The sequence below is a fragment of the Euleptes europaea genome, chromosome 7, assembly GCF_029931775.1.
Source record: "Euleptes europaea isolate rEulEur1 chromosome 7, rEulEur1.hap1, whole genome shotgun sequence".
NCBI classification, from domain to species: Eukaryota; Metazoa; Chordata; class Lepidosauria; order Squamata; family Sphaerodactylidae; genus Euleptes; species Euleptes europaea.
The window spans coordinates 91,548,876-91,562,071 of NC_079318.1; the positions used below are offsets into that span (position 1 = coordinate 91,548,876).

The 13,196-nt window shown below is 50.0% G+C and overlaps 1 protein-coding gene across 1 annotated transcript in view; it reads left to right on the forward strand.

Moving 5' to 3' along the window:
• LOC130480877 (lysosomal acid glucosylceramidase-like) overlaps positions 1 to 12,808 on the forward strand; it is a 47,869-nt gene extending 35,061 nt beyond the window's left edge. The window contains exons 8-12 of the mRNA XM_056853497.1: positions 731 to 968; positions 4,294 to 4,518; positions 6,046 to 6,209; positions 9,853 to 9,975; positions 12,697 to 12,808. Of these exons, the coding sequence (XP_056709475.1) occupies positions 731 to 968; positions 4,294 to 4,518; positions 6,046 to 6,209; positions 9,853 to 9,975; positions 12,697 to 12,808 (862 nt within the window). The remainder of the gene's footprint in view (positions 1 to 730; positions 969 to 4,293; positions 4,519 to 6,045; positions 6,210 to 9,852; positions 9,976 to 12,696) is intronic.
• Positions 12,809 to 13,196: the final 388 nt, after the last annotated feature.

Here is a 13,196-nt window from a genome sequence, read left to right on the forward strand (position 1 = left end):
CATGGCTCTCTTTCTTCACAGTTCTCTTTATTTTGAGGAGTGCGACAAGACTGTCCTTTGTTACCAGCGTGGCGCAGTGGTTAAGAGAAGTGATTTGGAGTGGTGGACTCTGATCTGGAGAACCCGGTTTGATTCCCCGCTCCTCCACATGAGCAGCGGAGGCTGATCTGGTGAACCGGGTTGGTTTCCCCACTCCTCCACACGAAGCCAGCTGGGTGACCTTGGGCTACTCACAGCTCTCTTAGAGCTCTCTCAGCCCCACCTACCTCACAAGGTGTCTGTTATGGGGAGGGGAAGGGAAGGGGATTGTAAGCCAGTTTGAGTCTTCCTTGAATGGTGGAGAAAGTCGGCATATAAAAACCAACTCCCGGCTTTGGTAACTCATTTTGCTAATGCTTTGTCAAAGTGGTATCTATATTTGATTTCCTTCATAGATTAGGTGTGTCTGCCCAAGGTCTCAAAATTTTGTTATTCACTCAGCTCTGTGAATCATCATTGTTTCCATTCTGTTTAAGATTGTTCTTGCTGGAAATCATCACAGAGGATGATTGTAAGCCGGTTTGATTCTCCCTTAAGTGGTAGAGAAAGTTGGCATATAAAAGCCAACTCCTCCTCCTCTTCCTCTTCTCCTTCTTCTTCTTGCCATGGCAAGGGCCCCACCTGTGCTAAAATGAGGACAAAGACCAAGTGACGCTAACATCTCCTCTCTCCTCTGTGTGCTGGAATCCAGGTTTCTGGATGAATACGCCAAACACAACATCACATTCTGGGCTATCACAGCTCAGAACGAGCCGATTATCTCCTTGTATGCCATGAAAGATTTCCCCACCATCGGCTACTCGGCCGAGGAGCAGCGCGACTTTGTGATGATGGACCTGGGCCCTGCGCTGGCCTCCAGCGACCACAAAGACGTCCATCTCATCATCCTTGACGACTTGCGGATAAACCTGCCCTACTGGGCCAATGTGGTATGGGATCGAATCCTGACTCTTGGACAGCCAAGATCAGTTGGCATTTCCCTAGGACTGGTAAAAACAAGATCAGTTGGCATTTCCCTAGGACTGGTAAGAACAAGATCAGTTGGCATTTCCCTAGGACTGGTAAGAACAAGATCAGTTGGCATTTCCCTAGGACTGATAAGAACAAGATCAGTTGGCATTTCCCTAGGACTGGTAAGAACAAGATCAGTTGGCATTTCCCTAGGACTGGTAAAAACAAGATCAGTTGGCATTTCCCTAGGACTGGTAAGAACAAGATCAGTTGGCATTTCCCTAGGACTGGTAAGAACAAGATCAGTTGGCATTTCCCTAGGACTGGTAAGGACAAGATCAAATGGCATTTCCCTAGGACTGGTAAAACTCACACCAGGTTGAGAGTATCAGGAGCTGGCAGAGTGAGTCAGTTCCACATTCTGGCAGGTTCATCCTTTGACCCACAAGCTGACCGATTCTGCCCTTGGCCTGATCCTAAGCTATCGTCATAGCTGGTAGTAGGTTTGCCAACCGCCAGGTGCTAGCTGGCGATCTGCTATTACAGCTGATCTCCAGCTGATAGAGATCAGTTCACCTGGAGAAAATGGCAGCTTTGGCAATTGGACTCTATGGCACTGAAACCCCTCCCCTCCCCAAACCCCACCCTCCTCAGACTCTGCCCCAAAAACCTCCCGCCAGTGGAGAAGAGGGACCTGGCAACACTAGCTGGGGTTTGGGGAGGGGAGGGACTTAGGGTTGCCAACCTCCAGGTGGTGGCTGGAGATCTCCTGCTATTACAACTGATCTCCAGGCGACAGAGATCAGCTCCCCTGGAGAAAATGGCCGCTTTGGCCACTGGACTCTATGGCATAGAAGCCCCTCCCCTCTCCAAACCCCACCCTCCTCAGGCTCCACCCCAAAACCTCCAGGTATTTCCCAACCCGGAGCTGGCAACCCTAGAGGGACTTCAATGCCATAGAGTCCAATGGCCAAAGCAGCCCTTTTCTCCGGGGGAACTGATCTCTATCAACTGGAGATCAGTTGTAATAGCAGATCTCCAGCTAGTACCTGGAGGTTGGCAACCCTAGCGCTTTCCCAAGCATCTGCTTGGATGACTTAGTCAACGAGTCTTCACTGCCCTCTGCAGGATAAATGTTTCGTCATATTATTATTATTTTTTTGCACGGTTATTTTGGGATGGTCATTATAAGGGTTTGGAGCAGTGATCCCTGCAGCCCTTTGATGAAAAGCACGTGCCAAAGAAAAACTTCATACCGCGAATGGCCACTGATTGTGGGGTGGCCGACCTCCAGGTGGGCCCTGGAGATCTCCCGGAATTGTAACTGATCTCCAGGCTACAGAGATTAGTTCCTCTGGAGAAAACGGCAGCTTCAGGGGGCAGTCGCCAGCATTATAGCCTGTGGAAGTCCCTCTATGTCCCCAGACCCCACTCTCCTCAGGGTCCACCACCCAAATCTCCAGGACTTTCCTATCCAGGAGTTGGCAACCCTACACCGTCACTGTGTGGATTTTCCTGCATGAAAAGGCCACCCGTCAGTAAGTGCTTATTGAGAGCCAGCATGGTGTAGTGGTTAAGAGCGGTGGTTTGGAGCGGTGGAGTCTGATCTGGAGAACCCGGTTCGATTCCCCACTCCTCCACGTGAGCGGCGGAGGCTAATCTGGTGAACAGGGTTGGTTTCCCCACTCCTCCACATGAAGCCAGCTGGGTGACTTTGGGCAAGTCACAGCTCTCTCAGCCCCACCTACCTCACAGGGTGTCTGTTGTGGGGAGGGGAAGGGAAGAGGATTTTAAGCCGGATTGAGTCTCCCTTAAGTGGTAGAGAAATTCGGTATAGAAAAACCAACTCTTTTTCTTCTTCCTGCTTTGACTGATCACAGGAAGAAGGGTGAGTGTAAAATGCAGTTCTTGACTAGAACTCTTGGCATATTAATTGGGTCTAAAGAGTAGCTGTAAAAGGTGGTGGGGGGTTACATACGAACATAAGAAAGGCCCTGCTGGATCAGACCAAGGCCCATCAAGTCCAGCAGTCTGTTCACACAGTGCCAACCAGGTGCCTCTAGGAAGCCCCCAAACAAGATGACTGCAGCAGCACCATCCTGCCTGTGCTCCACAGCACCTAATATAATAGACATGCTCCTCTGATACTAAAGAGAATAGGTATGCAGTATGACTAGTATCCATTTTAACTAATAGCCATTCTAACTAATAGCCATGAATACCCCTCTCCTCCATGAACATATCCACTCCCCTCTTAAAGCCCTCCAAGCTGGCAGCCATCACCACATCCTGGGGCAGGGAGTTCTACAATTTAACCATGCGTTGTGTGAAAAAATACTTCCTTTTATCTGTTTTGAATCTCTCGCCCTCCAGCTTTAGCAGATGACCCCCGTGTTCTAGTATTGATCTGCATTAGGGATGCAGGGCCCCCCACCCTCCAGCTACTTTCATTTATTTATTTATTTGATTTATATACCGCCCCTCCAGGCAATGCCTTTATGAATGAAGTGGGTGGGTGGGTTGGGAGAATTAGGAATTATGCTCGTCCTCTTAACTCATGAAGCTGCCTTATACTGAATCAGACCATCAAGGTCCATCAGAGTCAGTATTGTCTACTCAGACTGGCAGCGGCTCTCCAGGGTCTCAGGCAGGGGTCTTTCACATCACCTACCTGCTTGGTCCCTTTAACTGGAGATGCTGGGGATTGAACCTGGGACCTTCTGCATGCCAAGCAGATGCTCTACCACTGAGCCACAGCCCCTCCCTCATCCAAGGTAATAGCAACCTGGGGAAGGCACTTTTGAACAGGGAAATGGAGGGCAGTCCCCTTTGCCTGCTGTTTTAATCTAGGCCCGCTCCCCAACTACTTTTTGAAGGCAGTTTCGCTGTCTTGTAAACTGACATTTCTTCCAAGGTGAACTGGTTTCCTTTTTTAAAAGTAGCTGTATTCACTGGAGTTTTGATGGAGGAAATTTGACTGTGGTTAGTGTTTGTAATGTCACAACCCCCAAATCCTGGAATACGGTAGTTTTAGAATTAAAAAAAACTTAAAAAGTTTTTTTTAAGAAGGTGAAGGAAGAACCAATAAAAGGGAATTCATACACGTGATCATTTAATTTTTTTAAAAAAAAAGCTGAACAACCAGCCTGAAGTATGATGGAAGGGCATGACGGATGATTGAACCAGCATCTGTCTTACTAGTACATACATCTGTTAATCAGACTGTGAAAATGGGAGGAAACCAGGATTACCCTACAGGAGAAGAACCTGAGATGGCTTCTTTTCTTCTCCTTTCTTCATCAGGTCCTTGGGAACAGCAGCTCAGCCAAGTATGTGTTTGGCATTGCGGTCCACTGGTACCTGGATTCGATTACCTGTGCTTCATGTACCCTGGGGGCTACCCACCGCCTCTTCCCAAACCATTTCCTGCTCTACTCAGAGGCTTGTAATGGTTTCCACCCTTGGGATGCTAAAGTGATCCCGGGCAGCTGGGACAGAGGCGTTCGGTACAGCAAAAGCATCATAGAGGTAAGCATAAGAACGTAAGAACATCAGAAGAGCCCTGCTGGGTCAGACCAGCGGACCATCTGGTCCAGCATCCTGTCTCACACAGTGGCCAAACAGTTCCTCTGGGAGGCCAACAACAGGGCATAGAGGTCGAGACTGTCATTAGACCATCAAAAGAGCCCTGCTGAATCAGACCATCGGTCATAAAAACTTAAGAACATAAGAAAGGCCCTGCTGGTCAGACCGAGGCCCATCAAGTCCAGCAGTCTGTTCACACAGTGGCCAACCAGGGGCCTCTAGGAAGCCCCCAAACAAGACGACTGCAGCAGCACCATCCTGCCGGTGTTCCACCTCACCCAAAATAATAGGCATGCTCCTCTGATACTAGAGAGAATAGGTATGCAGTATGACTAGTATCCATTCTAACTAATAGCCATGAATACCCCTTTCCTCCATGAATATGTCCACTCCCTGGCAGCCATCACCACATCCTGGGGCAGGGAGTTCCACAATTTAACTCTGCATTGTGTGAAAAAATACTTCCTTTTATCTGTTTTGAATCTTTCACCCTCCAGCTTCAGCAGATGACCCCCGCGTTCTAGTATTATGGGAGAGGGAGAAATCTTGTCCAGCATCCTGTCTCACACAGTGGCCAACCAATTAGTTTGGAGGTCCAACAACAGGGCTCAGAGGCCAAGGCCTTCATGAGAACATCAGGAGAGCCCTGCTGGATCAGACCAGGGGTCCATCTAGTCCAGCATCTTGTTTCACACAGTAGCCAACCAGTTACCCTGGAGGTCCAGCAACAGGGCATAGAGGCTGAGTCCTTCATAAGAACATCAGGAGAGCCCTGCTGGATCAGACCAGTGGTCCATCTAGTCCAGCATCACACAGTGGCCAACCAGTTGCTCTGGAGGTCCAGCAACAGGGCATAGAGGCCGAGGCCTTCCCTCCTGTTGCTTCTTGGCACAGGTATTCAAAGGCTGACTGCCTCCAGATTTGGAATATCAGGATCCTCCCTGGATCGACTCAGCATGGTATGGAGAAAGGAGAGAGGGCAGGGTCGGGTGCAGGTTTTTATCACTGCCTGGACACTTGGGAGTAGATGGCACCATCCTCCAAGTAGCCTTACTGTAGCCTATGTACCTCCAACGTAAGTGGGTCTTCTTCCAATGGAACACTCCAATATAAGGAGGAAGACTGTTTATGTTGGAGAAAGGCTTCCAACTGGAGCCAAAAAGAAAGGTGGGGTGTCAATATTTTAATAAACAACTCAATAAATGAAGACAGCTCAGTGGAGTGGTAGCGCAGGGACAGGGTCCACCTAGGGTCCCCAGGTGCCCACTAATGGCAGGCAATCACCCACTGATTATAAGCCAGCATGGTGCATGCAGGGGTCCCAAACCTTTTCTGGCCTGCAGTATGCGCGAGAGAGATGTCTGCAGAACCTGCACAATCTTTGGGCCTCATCCCTTTGGGTGAAGCCGCCTTTGCTTCCACCTCCCCCTAGCCCTAACTCCTTGACCTGCCATTTCTTTCTCCCCACAGACCTTCAACAATTTTGTTGTTGGCTGGATCGACTGGAACCTGGCTCTGGATATGAAGGGAGGTCCCAACTGGGTCAAAAATTTCGTGGACAGCCCCATTCTGGTGGACGCCTCAAAAGATGAATTCTACAAGCAGCCGATGTACTACCACCTGTCTCATTTCAGGTAGTTCTTGTTCCCCGGGGGGTGGTTCTCTAACCCCCCCTCCCCAATGCAATGGAATTGAGAGAGGGTTGCCAGGTCCCTCTTCACCACCAAAGGGAGGTTTTTGGGGTGGAGCCTGAGGAGGGCAGGGCTCAATGCCATAGAGTTCAAATGCCCAAGCGGCCATTTTCTTCAGGTGAACTGATCCCTATCGGCTGGAGAACAGTTGTGATAGTAGGAGATCTCCAGCCACCACCTGGAGGTTGGCAACCCTAAATTGAGAGTTGATCTAGACTAGATCATGGGCAGTCCAAGACTCAACTATCCACGTGATTTTTATACCTACACTTCTAGCATGTGGCTCCTGTCTGGACCCTTGGGCCTTTCCATGATTTGATCTACTGAAAATGCCCCCACCCCCAGTCCTGTTAGCCTAGGAAGGCAAACCAAAAAGACACATGAAACTGCCTTATATTGAACCAGACCATTGGTCTATCAAGATCAGTATTGTCTACTCCAACTGGCTGCTGATCTCCAGGGTCTCGGGCAGAGGTCCTCCCCATCACCTCCTACCTGATCATTTTTAACTGGAGATGCCGGGGATTGAACCTGCGACCTTCTGCATGCAATGAAGAGGCTCTTCCATTGATCCACAGCCCCTACTCAACAGCTCTCCAGGGCCTCAGTGAAGGCCCTTCACGTCACCTACTGCCTGGTGCTTTAAGTAGAGATGCTGGGAATTGAACCTGGGACATTCATGCCAAGCAGATGCTCTGCCATGGAGCCACAGCCCATAACCATCTCTTTGCCCCTTGTAGACCTAATAGCAGCACAGGGAAGATTGCATTGATAAGCAAAGATATGGAGGGGAGGAAGGCTGAAGCACCCTTTGTGGAACAGATGCTGCATGTCCCTGAAATGTACACACAAAAGGCCCTGGGAGACCTGTGATCCAAGAATAGGGTTGCCAGCTCCGAGTTGGGAAATACCTGGAGGTTTTTGGGGCGGAGCCTGAGGAGGGTGGGGTTTGGGGAGGGGAGGGACTTCAGTGCCATAGAGTCCAATTGCCAAAGCGGCCATTTTCTCCAGGGGAACTGACCTCAGTCGGCCAGAGATCAGTTGTAATAGCAGGAGATCTCCAGCTAGTACCTGGAGGTTGGTAACCCTATACAAGAGGCTTGGCCTGGACCCAGCTTCCAGCAGCCTGGGTCCGGGGGGTGAGAGGTGTGGCTTACTACACCTGAAGAAGAAGAGTTGGTTTTTATATGCCGGTTTTCTCTACCTTTTAAGGCAGGGGTGGGGAACCTTTTTCCTGCCAAGGGCCATTCGCACATTTATAACATTGTTTGGGGGCCATACCAGGTGTAGATCTCCTGGCACGGGGCGGGGGAGAGGCTAGGGTTGCCAGGTCTCCAGCCACCACCTGGAGGTTGGCAACCCTAGGAGACGCTATGCAGAGGAGGGAGGGGAGAGGGAGGGAAGGAAAGGAAGGAAAGAAGGAAGGAAAGGAAGAAAGAAAGAAGGAAAGGATGAAAGGAAAGAAGGAAAGGAAGGAAAGAAGAAAAGGACGGAAGGAAGGAAAGAAAGGAAGGAAGGAAAGCGAGGGAGGGAGTCTTCCCACACACCCACCCGCACTCACTGCCAGCCCGGGGATCTTTCTCACATGCACACACTCCTGCGCAGGGATCTCTCACCCACACCCACCCTGCTGCGCAGCCCAGTGATCTCTCTCTCACACACACACACAAATGCACGGGGATCTCACACACACACCCACACTCACTGCCCGGCAATCTCTCTCGCGCACACATACACATGCACTCACCTGGCTGCACAGCGGCCTGGGGATCTCGCTCTCTCGCACGCACACACACACACACACACGGGGATCTCTCTCTCACACACCCCCGAACTCACCAGCATGATCGGGGGAAGCCTTCCCAGCTTCCCCCACACACGCGTGCACGCAGCCCTTCGGCGGCAATGGCAGCGGCTTTCGCATTAGAGTTCGCGGGCCGCAGCCAATGGCACCGCAGGCCTTAAATGGCCCGCGGGCTGGAGGTTACCCACCCCTGATTTAAGGCGACTGAAACCGGTTTACAATCTCCTTCCCTTCCACTCCTTACAACAGACACCCGGTGAGGTAGGTGGGGCTGAGAGAGTTCTTGAGAAAGCTGTGACTGGCCCAGGGTCACCCAGTTGGCTTCATATGGAGGAGGAATGGGGAAACCAACCCTGTTCTCCAGATTAGAGTCCGCCGCTCATGTGGAGGAGTGGGGAGTCAAACCCGGTTCTCCAGATGAGAATCCACCTCTCTTGACCACTACACCATGCTGGCTGTCCTTTTGCCCACCACCCATGCCACCTGTTGGCCACCTCCCATGCCACAAGGGCTGGTCATGCTGAGAGAACTCGGTCAGCCTCCTTGGGGCATCTGCACATGTAACACTGGCTTTGCCCTGGGTGTTTCTCTGGAGGAAAGGAGGAAAGAGGGAAGTAGGACACGCCTCTCCCTCTTCTCCTTTTCCTGAGTCACCTCCTCTTCCAGTGTATCCCACTCCACTTCCTTTCCTCTGGTCTTGAAACCCCCCATGATAGAACTGTGACCCACTTCTGGGTCTCAGCCCACCTTCGGATAACTGTCACCACGTGGCTTTGCTTGTGTATCTTAGGTCTTTCCAGCGTGGTGTAGTGGTTAAGAGCGGTGGTTTGGAGTGGTGGACTCTGATCTGGAGAGCCGGGTTTGATTCCCCACTCCTCCACATGAGGGGCAGATAGGGTTGCCAGGTGCCCGCTGATGGCGGGCAAACCCCTGGCAATTTACCCCTCTGCCCGCAGACCACCTGAGGTTCAGTGGGCAAATGTGCCTGCGCGCGTGCATACCGTGAATGTCACTTCTGGTTTAGAACTGGAAGTTCTGCCTCGTGAGGGGCCTTATACCTCTTAGTTTGAGTGGTAAAGCGGCCCTTGCGAGGCGGCACGTCCGGTTCTAAACCAGAAGTGATGCGCGTGCATCAGCGCGCACATGCACATGCATGCACGCTTTTGCGCATCAGCCTCCCACCGGAGGAGAGGAGGGGCCTGGCAACCTTAGCAGCGGAGGCTAATCTGGTGAACTGGATTTGTTTCCCCACCCCTACACATGAAGCCAGCTGGGTGACCTTGGGCTACTCACAGCTCTCTTAGAGCTCTCTCAGCCCCACCTACCACACAGAGTATCTGTCGTGGGGAGGGGAAGGGAAGGCGGTTGTAAGCCGATCTGATTCTTCCTTAAGCGGTAGAGAAAGTCAGCATATAAAAACCAACTCTTCTTCTTTTATGCAGGACTGTTTCACTCGCCGCCACCCCTCCAACAGCTTTGAGTCTTTGTGTTGATTATGCATGCCGTTTTCGACCGTTGGAGGTCGCCTCGTTCTCCCCCTGCATTTCCCCGGGTTTTCAGAGACCTGTTTTATCTCAAATTTGAAAACACGGCAAAACATGGGGAAATGCAGGAGGAGAGCGAGGCGACCTCTGACGGACAGAAAAGGCATGCATAATCACAACAAAGACCTGAAGTCGTCGGAGGGGTGACGGCGAGGGAAACAGCCATGCATAAAAGACCTTACCCAGGATCCGTCGCTTTCAGCGCGTCTCATTTTAATCTCTCTCCTCTCCCGCCCAGCAAGTTCATCCCCGAGGGCTCTGTTCGAGTAGAAATGACCAGCAACAGCTGGCTTGACTGCAGGCTACACACGGTGGCCTTCGTGCGGCCGGACGGGGCTGCGGTGGTGGTTGTGCTGAACAAGTAAGTGAGAAGATGGGCTGTGATCTTCAGCTGGTCTCAGACGCCCGGGAAGCCAAAGGACAAGGGAAGGATGGGGTTTGGTGGGGGGATATGGCCAAAAGTACTCTTCTCAGGGCCGGTTATCATTGTCCTGTCTGAAAGGTATTGAAGTCCTCCATTATTCGTTTCTAATTAAATTAAATCAAAAGAGTTTCCGTCTAGACACTTTGAAGAATTTTCTGACAGAGCGGTTCCTCAGTGGAACAGGCTTCCTCGGGAGGTGATGAGCGCTCCTTCCCTGGAGGTTTTGAAGCAGAGGCTAGATGGCCATCTGTCAGCAATGCTGATTCTGTGACCTTAGGCAGATCATGAGAGGGAGGGCATCTTGGCCATCTTCTGGGCATGGAGTAGGGGGTCACTGGGGGTGTGGGGGGGAGGTAGTTGTGAATTTCCTGCATTGTGCAGGGGGTTGGACTAGTTGACCCTGGTGGTCCCTTCCAACTCTATGATTTTATTACTCTAGAGCTGGATGTGCCGTTTTATTGAGTAACAGAACCAAAACAAACTGGTTCCTTCCCCAAGAAGTCAAATTGGACTGTATCTAGGGGCATGGGAAAGTCCTGGAGATTTGGGGGTGGCCCCCCAGGAGGGCGGGGTTTGGGAAAGAGCCTCAGCAGGTTATAACACCACGGAGCCCCATCCTCCAAAGGTGCCACTTTCTCCAGGGGAATTAATCTCCGTCATCTGGAGATCAGTTGGAATTCCAGGAGATCTCCTGGCCCCACCTGGAGGTTGGCAGCCCTATCCCTGTGAATGCAGGTGCTGGATCCTGCTTTCCGTAATTCTTCATGTAAAAAAATAGGCAACCACAGCAGATAGAAAGCTTCTCCCCCCTCTTCCTTTGCTTGTTCTGGTTGCTCATCCTTTTGCTGGTTTTATTTTCTCAGGACACAGAGGAATTTCAACAATGAAAGGGGGGGGGGAAACTTAACCTAAAAACTCCAGAATTAAGTACCCTAAGGCGAAGAACAAACCTACATGAGAGCCAAAATTAAGTGCAAATGATCTTCTGTAATTATATATAATGAATTTATTACAGACAAAAATCAACAACTTGTATACAGCCCTACGATAGCCTCTATATTTTTATCATAAATATGAACATAAAACACAATTAGACACAAAAAATTACAGCCAGACAATTAGACCTGTATAGTGCTCGTACAAGTAAACTTTATATTTTATAGTAAGTGACGATGTATTCCAAAAATTAAAATATTTTTTAAATAGATTTAAGAATTTGTAGTCAACATTTTTTTATAAATATGGTAGATTGCTTAATGATTTCTTTTCCATTTATTCTTCAGAACACCCCTTTTACTCAGTCATAAAGATTGTAACACTGACATATATTTGTATGGTATAATTGCATTATGGATTTTAAGGGGTTTAGACCACTGAAGGAGGCCACAGGGCCGAAACGCATTGGGTCTTAGTTTTGGTCTAATTGTCTGGCTGTAATTTTTTGTGTCTAATTGTGTTTTATGTTAATATTTATGATAGAAATATAGAGGCTATCGTAGGGCTGTATACAAGTTGTTGATTTTTGTCTGTAATAAATTCATTATATATAATTACAGAAGATCATTTGCACTTAATTTTGGCCCTCATGTAGGTTAGTTCTTGACCTTATCGTTCATTGGCCATTTCTTCACGGGAGGTTTTGCCTTGGATTTGCCGCTCTTTAGATGCACATTTTCCCCATCTAAATTCTCATAACTCAACAATAAGCCCCCATGCAGAGTTTTGAGAATTCATATGGGGAAAATGTGCATGTAGAGCAGTGGTTCTCAACCTTTTTCCAACCGTGGCCCCCTTCCGACCTTGTTTCCTTCCTGTGGCCCCCCTGTCCTACCGGTAGAAAGGTAGCTATTTAAATGTTTTGTTTGTAAATAGCCAAGGAACAAAGAAGCATAACCAGCCACACAAAATGCACACGTGCTGTTCTTATTGGGAAACTGAAATTTACAAGAAAATGCCCCACAAAAAGGGAATACAACACGCTAATAAACAACAATGGGCGAAAACGCACGGCTTTAGCCTCCTTTATTCCCTGTTTCAGCCAGGATTCAGCCAGGATCGAACGCACATCTGGCGAAAACGCATGTGTTCAATCCTGGCTGAATCCTGTCTGAAACAGGGAATAAAGGAGGCTAAAGCGACCATGCGTTTTCGCCCAATGTTCACATACAAGGGAGAACAAAGCCTCTACCACTGTTTTCTGTTTTCTTCACTTCTCTGTTTTCTTTTTTCTTTTCTTTTTTCTTTTCTCGGCCACTTCTCTGTTTTCTTCACTTCTCACTTCCCTCTGTGGCCCCCTAGTCTCGTGCCGTGGCCCCTTATTTGCGCAGTTTTCACCTGTGGCCCCCTTGGAATATCCTGGGCGCCCGGGGGGCCATATGGCCCCAGGTTGAGAACCACTGATGTAGAGAGTGGCAAATCCAAGGCAAAACCTCCAGTGCATAAATGGCCATAGAGGAATTTCCCCAAGTGTAGCTCTCCACCCACCATCTGAAGTGGCAAAGTCCCTTTGGAGTCCTCGGAGCTCTGCTGCCACTCTGGGACGTGCCTTCTCACCAGGTGTGGTGCCGTGGGAATGCCCCCTCCCCACATTTCCGGGGACACAGGAAATCTAGAGCCCTCCTCGGCTCCTTCTCACCCCGGCCTTTTCTCTTCCACCAGCTGCTTCTGCGAAGTGGAGTTCAGCATTTTAGACGGCCCTCTGGGCTACCTTGAGGATGTTGCTCAGCCCTATTCCATCCAGACCTACCTGTGGAAGCGCGTGTCACCCTGAAAGACAGGCCAGGCTCTTTGGGAGACGGTGATCCCCTCTGGGGAATCGTGCCAATGCGGAGAAGACCACCCGGAGGGCCAAAGACGGCTTCTTCACCCCGTCTTCCATCCGAGGTTTGGGACGGATCCCTTTTGCTATGGCCAAGAAGAGGATTCTGGAAAAGGACATTGCTCTAAGCTGGAGATTGTTGCGCCCGAGCTGCTGCCAAGAAGTTCCCTGCAGACATTGCCCCTCGCCCCTTGATCCCTTGTAACCTCGCCTTAATTTATGACATTTTAAAAATGAATTGAACTGCACCCATCCAGTTGTGTTTTCACAATCAGAGCAGAGGGCATCAGGGAACCCCCCCCCCAAACCCACCCCCAGCTGTAGCCCAGGGTCCAGCCTA